The 10,460-nt window shown below is 37.2% G+C and overlaps 1 protein-coding gene across 1 annotated transcript in view; it reads right to left on the reverse strand.

Annotated features, from left to right (window-relative positions):
• Window positions 1–1,370: 1,370 nt before the first annotated feature.
• LOC135210202 (protein Skeletor, isoforms B/C-like) overlaps window positions 1,371–10,460 on the reverse strand; it is a 58,656-nt gene continuing 49,566 nt past the window's right edge. Inside the window, exons 14-17 of the mRNA XM_064243037.1 lie at window positions 8,731–8,877; window positions 6,047–6,154; window positions 5,598–5,708; window positions 1,371–4,926 (exon numbers count right to left, since the gene is read on the reverse strand). Of these exons, the coding sequence (XP_064099107.1) occupies window positions 4,691–4,926; window positions 5,598–5,708; window positions 6,047–6,154; window positions 8,731–8,877 (602 nt within the window). The 3' untranslated portion in view covers window positions 1,371–4,690. The remainder of the gene's footprint in view (window positions 4,927–5,597; window positions 5,709–6,046; window positions 6,155–8,730; window positions 8,878–10,460) is intronic.

Here is a 10,460-nt window from a genome sequence, read left to right on the forward strand (position 1 = left end):
GGTCGAGTAGCCCACTAGGTCAGGCTCTGTTTAAATCTAATAGGACATACATATAGCTTCTTTAAGATTCTCTTGGAATAATGAAGGTGCTTCAAAGCAAACTTTTAAAATTAGCAAACCTCCAGTTTCATCTCGGTCCCCTGAATTGCAATTAGGATGTGGTATGCAAGAATGGGGTCTGAAGTGTATCAAGGGTCTTTCATACACATAAATGCCTATTGAGAGAGGCTAGTACTGTTTAGCTCTTCTGTTTAGTTTCAGTTTCCTCTTACATCTGTACTTAATGACTGATTAGCTCAGTGGTCTGGTTCAAAATGCTAAACTTGTCAACTAATAATGATTGGAGAAGCATTCAGCTTTAATCGGCAGAATTGTTTTAACAAGTACATAGTTCCTCTTATTGGCACCTCAATAGCCAGTTTTTTTATTTATATATATATAGTTTTTCTCAGTGGTAAGCTTCTGTAGTTAGATGTAATGTTTATACAGTATGTTTTGTAGATGGACATTGAGTTGTAGATAGTTCTGTACTGTAATAATTATTATTTTTTAAAATTTCATATACAATTTTTGTGAAATCCAACTTCTGCACATTTTCTGAAGTTGTTAGTTTAATGCAAGAATATGAAAGTAACATATGCCCAATTTTGTGGTTAATCAGCATATACAGCAGTAATAAATGCTGTATCCAAAACTTCTCATTACTGATACAGATCTATTATGTTTAGTTTTCTAAGACTGAAAAATGAATAATTTTTTTTGTGTCACAATGCTTTAACATTTGTATATAGCTAAGAAACTCTTAGTCAACATTTTATAACTAGTTATTGCAGCTGCCTTTCAGTGACTTATACCATCTGTCCTGTTGCTCGAAAGATTAAAGATATTCTGACTTGAAAATGCTTGGTTCAACGTATTGCAGCAAACTTGGCCTTATTAGAGAGACAGACATTATTGCATTGTTTTATCTTAAAATTTAGTCTTGTTGCTGCTTTATGCATTTACAGAAGTTATACATACCTAATATGCATTTCCAAGGTAGATATAATGGAAAATCTTTCAGCAAGTTTGTGCAAATGGAACATCTTAGGTCTTATAAAAATACTCCTGCACATTTTTTTACCATAACTTCAGGAATTGATGTCATTTTGTAACTAGTCAGAAAATCATTACTGTGAATAACAGCCCAACTTTTATGTACAGTATAATTCAAATTAAAAAAATCACTTTTCATTGTTAATATTTCTTTGCCCTGTTAATTCATTGTAAAATATTTCTCTGCCTTGTATCAGGAGTCTGTACATGTGGATTATTTTTAAGTGATGGCAACCACTGGATTAGGGAAATACAAGATGAAATAATAGAAAATGTGTAAATTAACTTTTTATTTACTGTACAGCGATTACAATCTTAAGCATATTGGATATTTTTACAAGGTTTCACATATAACAAGTACAGTACATACTTATGAAAATAGTGATTATAACCTCCAAACACAGTGAAACTTAGTATACTGCACACTACAAAACCTGCCAAGAGATGTAGTAGTTCTTGAAATAAAGGAAATCTTTGACTTGAGCATCAAACAGATGATTTGATGTTGGACATACTAAGTTCTTTTTGTCAAGCCTACGAGTGCACCAGTTATTTGAAGAGTTGCCATGAATTAGGATTACAAGAAAACTTTAAAGAATATTTCCTCTAGATTGACAGCTGCCCAAATATCATGCTGACAACCCACTCCAGTTTCCAAAGCAGAGGCACATGGTATTCACTGGTTTGAAGTTGACCAAAGTGGTATGCGGTGCTCTTTGTTCATGGAGGATGAAGCCTGCTTCCAACTGAGTGGGCGAAATTTTGTGGCCTTCAAAGTTAGTTGACTGTTTCTTGATGTGTCTCCTGACTGCCAGTGTTAGTCCTCTACTAATCCCCAAGGACATCAGAGATCATGGAAGACTGAACAACTCTTTTGGCAGCACAAAATGATGTTGAAATAAAGTTTCTGAGGAGGCCACATCCTCAAGAGCAATTAGCAAAACTGCTACTTTCTCGGGCAAATGATGGATTAGCTTCCCATCAGGCATCATATTAAGACTGGGCGTTGCCTCTCTCAATGGTGATAAAAAAAAAAGTTTGTAGTCCCTTCATTGAACCCTGTATGGCTTGGACTGACCTTCTGTAATGAAGACCAGAAGCTCAGTTGAACAATCCACACTAAAAATATAAAGATAAGGATACCATTCACTCAAAGGTATCGGACAGTAGTTGACTGGTTGCTCAATGGAGCAGCCCGTTAAGAGTTAGTATCTGATATTTGAAGGTAAGTGGTATCCTTATCTTTATACATCTAGTGTGAATTGTTCAACTGAGGGTCTAGTCTTCATTGCAGGACAGTCCAAGGCTCAGATCACTGTTGAACAAGTGACGACCAATCTTTTTAGAATGTCTGATGGGAAGCTGACCATCATCTGTCAAAGAATGTACTTTTTCAGTTTTCCTAATCACTCTGAGGATGTGGCCTCCTCAGGACATCTTTAGTCTTGTACTGCCAAAAAAGTTGTTCAGTCTTCCATCTCTGATGTTCTTAGGGATTAGTAGAGGACTAACACTGGCGGTCAGGACACACATCACGAAACAGGCAACTACCTAACTTTGAAGTTGATCAAACTTTGCTCACTTAGAGCACTGCAAACTATTAATGATTAACCTCAACACACCAATGGTATGCTTCTTTCACAGAACACCACTGCCAAAGGTCCTTTTTAAAGATGCAGGCTGTACACATTTAAGATCAGGAGGTTAGATACCATCCTCAGTTAAAATCTTAGCACTATCAGCTGTGAGATGAAAAGAACTTACTCTTCTACTGCCAGTTTTCATCTCTGCAGGCCACATAAATCTAGATTGTCTTGAACAGACACGTATGACAATCAGGAAACTGATTTCAAAAGATATGTGAACAACAATATTTTGGCTGATGACCCTCACACAATATCAGTATTAAGCACTAAGCACTTCCTACACTTTAGTCATCTAAAATTCTACATAGGCAAGACAAGATATCAGTTGACCTTAGTGGTTCTTGAGTCTTGATTGCACAGAATTCTATAGAGTATTACTGAAATTTAGGGACTGCTTTCATGTGAATTATACTCCCTTGATACTGTGATGCATTTGAGGGCCACTACCCATTATGTTCTTGCTCTATGAAAAAGCATTTTTTAAAATCACAGCTTCTCAACTCTGACGGTCAGTTTTTGGATGTTCTTAAACTTTGGTTTGCAGAGAATACACCATCTTGTCAAAGTAAAAAATCTTTCACAACTTAGGGCACTGGACTACATGCCAGAAAGCTCATGAATCTCAAAGTCGAGCTTTCCACAAAATCACATGATGAAACTATACAGCCAAGCCTACTGAGCAAAGTTGGAAGTTCTCTGATCTTATCACCATCTGTTAATGTAACTGCAAAACAAAATTGCCATTTTTCATGAAGGGAGCAGATATTAAAAGGTATACACAACAGATTATCCAAACCTAATAGTTTGAGCACAAAAAGCCTGGTAAGAAAAAATCACATCAATGCAGTAGTTTAGAAAATCTCAAAAAAAGATGTCTGCTATCAAAATAAATTATCACAACAGTAGTCCAGACGACAAGGTCACGGCCAGAATTTGGTCCTAATTAACTTCTTAGACATGCAAAACAGCTAAAGCAGAAGGGTAAAATATACATCAGCTAATAAGAAGGAATTCCATTGCCTATGAGCATGTTATAAAAATGGGACCTTACTCTGACAGCCAACTTTTCTGTAGTTCTCCCATCAGACAAAATGCTGATTATAATAGAATGTAAAATTTTGGCCTAGACCAAGCACTCAGGATTATGAGGTTATTCAGCAATGAAAGAGAAACCGACAGTCAAAATGTTTTCAAAGTGTAACGGGAGGACAACCTCACAGTTGCACTATGAAACAATCGGTAGGAATGAAAGAGAGAGAGAATATGAATAAAGGTACGGTAAACAAAAATGCTTACGAACCATTGCTAGCCTCGTTCCATAATAGCAATATGTACTCCTAAGGTAGAGTGCTTACTGTATGGACAGCAAAAATTTTAAATTTTCATAAAACATTTTCATAAACATAAACCCTACTTCACTGGGAGTGACTTCCTCCCAACACCACTGACTGGAGCTGTTCTAGAGCTTTCAAGTTCACTGTGGGTGAGAAATAACTAATTTGTAGCAACTTCAACACAAGGCTAACAGGCCTACTTCAAGCATGATGCAGAAAAATAAATAAAAGGGAGAGCTAATATTATGAAAGTTAACCATTTTAACTTATTTTTTTTTTTTTATAATGAACATCATCTAGAATTCAGACCAATGGCAATTTGTACTTAAATATTTTTTACATGTCTAAGTGGAGTTAACTGATATGCAAAAATAATTTTTAACTAAGGTTCAATTTCCTATCAAGGCAACAGATTATTAGGCGAGATTTAGGAAAATTAAGTTGATGCACTGTATCATAGAAATATAAACAACTGCAAAATTTGCATCACAACGGTCATGAATGTACCCCAATGCAAACTGTACCTCGGGTTACCTACAATTAAAAGTATTCGAAGTATAAAAGGCTTTTGGGGAGTTTTTATATCAACCTAATGTATTGAGTAAAACTTCCCTCTCATACTAATACCATAAGGTATGACCAAAGTCCGAGAGCTATCAAAATATAAACATGGATTGCTGGAACCGACACCAACATGCTGTTACTTGCTGCTTCCCTCAAGATCTTTTCTGTGTTTATTTCGTCGAGGATGTAGAGACGCCATCCCATGTTCTTTCCTGTCCAGCTGTTGTAGTAGACTATGTCTGGCCAAGATTTGTTGGGTGTGAACTCTAGCACAGCAGCTTTGCCTTCTAAAATAGATAGAGGAATTGAAAAACATCATAAAAAGGCCTGGCTTTGTAAAAGAGCATTTTTAATTGGAATATCTTTGATGCTTTACTTTCTGAAGTAGGTAGAACAAATGATGGGGATTACAAAAAGGCCTGGCTAAGTGAAAAGCATGTTTTAAATTTAAATATCTTTGTTTACTTTCTGAAGTACATACAGCACAAATGACAAACATTAGAAAATAGCCTGGCCATGTAAAAAGCATGTTTTAAATTTAAATATTTGATGCTTTATCATCTGAAATAGAACAAATGACAATTATAAAAAACTCCCTTACTATGTAAAAGTATGTTTTAAATTTGCAGATCTTCATGCTTTACCCTAAAAAAAAAACAACACAAATGACTAACATTACAAAAAAGCCTGGTTATGTAAAAAGCATGTTTTAATTTTTTGAATATCTTTATGCTTTACCCTTTGAAATAGGTAGAACATATGACAGTCGATACAAAGAGGCCTGCTATGTTAAAAGTGTGTTTTAAATTTAATATCTTGACATAGCCAGGACTACATTCCTTAAGAAGAAAAAGAAAGTCACTCTTGAAGCCAGAATTTATTCGTTAACTAGAGAAGAACAATCACTCCCTAAATATTTAATTTAGCAGAGGCCAAACACTGTGAAATGATACATTACCATCGTCACAGTTGAGGGTTAATGAATTTCGATATCTCTCAAATGTCATGAATTCGACATCTTTGCGACGGTCTATTTCGGGTGGGTGCTTCCACAAGCACAAGCGTCCAGCTTTAAAGAAAAAAAAGGAATTAAAACATGCAATATAGAACTGAAATAAAGGATTTTGACGTAGGAAAAATCTATTTCTGGGATATGGGTTCGTGTCAGTTAGCTCATTTACCTTAGAAATAATGAACTAAAGGATTATTTCACGCAGCGACACGAACTGAGCCCAGAAATAACATAAGTTCAATGTATTCTTTGGAAGCTTGAAGTTCAAATCAGTGGCCCTGTGAGCTTGTTCTATATGAACAGGGTTTATCTGAAAAATAATAGTAAAAGTATTTTATTCACTGAAAGTATTTTATACGCTGATAGTATGTGGAAGAAATTAAATGGCTACATACCTGTAGTGGGTCTAGGATCTCCTCTTACAGAGTAGCCAATTCCAGCGAGCACACGCACGTCTTTCTGTTGCTCTTCAGTAAGCTGCGAATAACCGCCATGGGGTTCATCTGTTCAAGAAAATAACAAAAACTATGAAACCGAATCCTGTACAATGTATTTATGACAAACATAATTTTGCATGCAAACCCACTGGTCATAGAATACTTCATGTTCAAGGGTGTTAAGTCACCAAAGTGCATCCTTCCAGGATAAAGGATTACTATTACATATACATGCTTAATCCTTCCCACCAATGGAGAGGCCACCAGATGACCAATTCTTGGAATGTTTCCTATCCAGCTAAGGAACTTGTGACAGACCTCAAGGATCCCAAAGTTATTGACGATCCAGTTTTATGGCACTTGTCTAGCACCATAAAATCAGTGATTTATGGTGCCATAACATGCCGAGTTCTGGTTATCGGCACCATTAGGGGTAAATCTAAATAACTCCGCGTCGGGTATTTCTTTGGAAATTACAGTTTCCTATAGTATTCAGGTTGCTTATTAAGAATTTACCGTTATTTTTTGGCGGTCGACTGTAATTAACCCCCAGGGGCCAATACTAAACATGGCGAAATACATTGGACGCTACAATCCCTAGTGTATGTCGTATTCGCAGTTACGTTCCTTGCAGTCTGTGCGGAGTTATTCTTTAGAATTACCCCATAAGGTGCCAATAACATACCTAAAGGAGACGCCATTAACTGGATATCAGCGCCATTAGCACCATAAATCACCAAGTTTCGGTTAATGGCACTTTTGCTCATCAGCACCCTGCTGGAAATGGAATCCCCACCAATAACTGAATAACCAGGAATCTTGTTGTATTTGTGTATGGAGATTGCATCAGCCTGGTGCAAAGTCCCAAATGAGAGGTTTTGGAGAAATTCTCTCTCATAGTTCTTAAACTGATCAGAGATATCTCAGTCAACATCCAAGCCATGCTGTGATAAAGGAAAACCAGAGAAACAAGTATAGGCAGTCCCCGGGTTATGACGGGGGTTCTGTTCTTGAGAAGCATCGTAAGCCAGAACATAGTAAAAAATCCTAAGAAAACCTTACTTTTAATGCTTTGGGTGCATTGAAAACTATGTAAACTGCATTCTTACTACATTTTTCATCAAAAAAACCTTCAAACATTGATTATTTTGCATTTTTGGTGTCATATTTCATCTGCCAGATCAGTGTTGTAGGCGTCGTAACCCTGGAACATGTGTCGTAACCCTGGAAATAATGTCTGATGAATATAATTGAGAAGCGCCTTAACCTCGGAACGTCGTAAACCGAACCCGTCGTAACCCGGGGACTGCCTGTACACTGGTGGAGACAATATTTGAGGGGGAGAGAGACTTGTCTTTGCTTTCTTCTGTACAGGGAGACCCATAACTCATGTAGGTCAACATAGAAGAAAGCAGTGATGAGAGAACTTAAATGCAACACCCCTCCAAAATAATTTGTCAGCTTGTATGAGGTAAGTCAAATATGTAGGGTGGATGCTTTATCCATGGAAAAAACATTCTGATTTGCATTTGTGATGCCTTCAGGGAACAAAACATGTTTGCTTTCGTAAACCCTGACATGCTAATTTGGAAATATTAAATCTTCCAAAAGTTAAAAAATAAAACAGTACATAAATATGGGGCTAAACATACACAGAGACCTAGTGTCCACCCCACAAATACACTGTACTCATTGATTGTAAGAAAATGCATGTGACAAAGGAAAAAATAAAAAAACTACTGTAACTGATCTTTATAAAGTCACAAGGTACTGGGTAGAAAATCTTAAAATTCATCTTGAAAATTTAAACATCACAGCGCATGATGCAATTGCTAAATTAACTGCAAACAGGGTAAAAGAAATTTATCCAACCCAACAAAAACTTCAAAACGAATAAAAGAAGGAAATTAAAAGCAAAATTAAAACAATGAAAGCAAAATTAAGTGTGACAAGAATAAAGGAGTAATTCAGAGTATTTACCCAACAAAAGTTCGCATCATACTCTGGTTCTCTCTAATACTATAAAAAAAAATAACTACCATGAATAACAAAGTAACAATGTTAGACAGGACAATAAAATGATGAATAAGGCCCTTTCAAATATGCATTTCCAAAGTGATTTTTGCACAAGTAGCCACATAAGAGATGTTGATGTTAGTCATGAACAAAGTAAGGGAGTTGCACACCTCTTACAGGATTGGTTTTATGTAGTGGGGATCTTTAGTTCTAGTTTAGTGCAAATCTGATTGGATGTCTACAGAAATAAGGCAATTCAAGATTAATGGGAATGTGTGAAACAATAGTAATTCACATATAACTGTTAAAAACCAAAGCCATTCATAAGATCAATATCAAATAATTACTGTAAGGAAAATTATCAAAACATGTTAACTGCAAAATTTTTCATTACATTTTCATAAGCATATCTAAAATTTTGATAAAAACATATTATTAATGGGACTATGTGAAACAATAATACTTGACATTAACTGTTAAAAACAGGAAATACTAAAAAATAAATTTCAAGCTGCATTATTGTAAGAAAAAACATTCAAATAATATGTTAACTGCACGATTTTCATGTATGTAAATATCTTCACAGGCAGGCATGAAATTCTGATAAAACAAATCCTGTTACATACCAGTAATCATCATAGGATGGTAACTTTTAGGATCATAAGGATTTGAGCCTCCTTCCACCAGGAACCTGTAGCGAGTGTCACGCTTCAAATAAACGCTAGGAGTCATGTATCCATTGATGTACCATGCCAAGCCTGTTTCTGACTCCTCTGGAAACGTAGGAAAGGTTTCTCTAATGAATACAGGGATTCAATAAAAAAAAATCTTAGAATACACAAGTATTTACGACTTGAAAACACAACACAGAAGTAGTAACCACAAATATAAAATTAACGAAACTGAAGCTCTTTAATGTTAGATCATTTCTTATCTTCGTCATCTTTTAATTGAACTGTCATGAAAGTAAGTAATGTAGCATTTCAACTGAACAGACTCTCAGAGGGTCTGGCCTGTCTAATAAGTAACAAAATCCATTAAATAAAGTTCAAGTAACAAAGACCTTATATATATATATATATATACATATACAGTGGTACCTTGAGATACAAAAGGCTCAACTTACGAAAAACTCGAGATACGAAAGCCAATGCGAGAAATTTAATGGCTCTACATACAAAAAGTTTTCAAGATACGAAAGGTTTCTGAAAGTCCGAGGTTCGCCCGGATAACAATTTTGAAACTCGCGCCGCGCAGCGCCATCTTAGTACTAGTAGACTCGCCATCATCCTCCTGCTCTCCCATTGCTTCCTGATGCTAATCACCGCCATGAGATCCTTCTCTCCTATTGGACAGCATCCCTCCCATCATGCATCTTATACGTACGTGGTGGCGTGCCTACCTCAGCCACTTCATACCAGCATCTTTATCGTACGCATGCGGCATTCGTTCGGTCCAACGATTTCATTTAGTAACGTAAATTCGTTAGTGATTTCGTTGCAGTACGTATTATCGTGTTGTGCGAAAACTTTATTGTGTAACTTATACGTAAATCACGTACAAGATAACGATGGATATCATCAAGAAGTACGAAGCTGGTATGCGATTGAGTGTGATCGCAAAGGAATACGGCCGTAATCCGTCGACAATAGGCACCATCCTTAAACAGAAGGATGCCATCAAAGCAGCTACACTGTTGAAGGGCATCACTATTTTGTCCAGCAAGAGGACCCACGTGCACGATGAGATGGAACGGCTGCTCCTCGTCTGGATAAAAGACACAAACAAATCGCTGGCGATACGGTAACGGAGACAGCAATCGCCCACAAGGCCAGCGCTATTTTCGGCGATTTGATTGCGCAGGCGGAAGACGATGGAGGGGAAGGGTCTTCAACGCCAACCCCAGAGTTCAAGGCTTCGCATGGCTGGTTCGAGAAATTCTGTAAACGGACTGGCATCCATTCGGTGGTGCATCATGGGGAGGCTGCCAGCTTGGACACGAAAGCGGCCGCCCAAGCATTTAAGAAAAACTTTCGACGAGATGATGACCAAGGAAGGCTACAGTTTCTCAGCAGGTTTTCAACTGTGATGAGACTGGCCTTTTTTGGAAAAAAATGCCTCGGACGTACATCACGGAGGAAGAGAAGAAGCTACCCGGGCATAAGCCTATGAAAGACAGGCTTATGCTCGCACTTTGTTCCAACGCCAGTGGGGATTGCAAGGTGAAGCCCCTACAGGTGTATCATTCCGAGACTCCTCGAGCCTTCAAGGCCCACAAAGGGCTGAAGGAGAAGCTTCCAGTGATGTGGAGGGCTAATGCAAAAGCCTGGGTAACGAGGCTTTTGTTCACAGAGTG

The sequence above is a fragment of the Macrobrachium nipponense genome, chromosome 39 (genome assembly GCF_015104395.2).
Source record: "Macrobrachium nipponense isolate FS-2020 chromosome 39, ASM1510439v2, whole genome shotgun sequence".
Lineage (NCBI taxonomy): Eukaryota > Metazoa > Arthropoda > Malacostraca > Decapoda > Palaemonidae > Macrobrachium > Macrobrachium nipponense.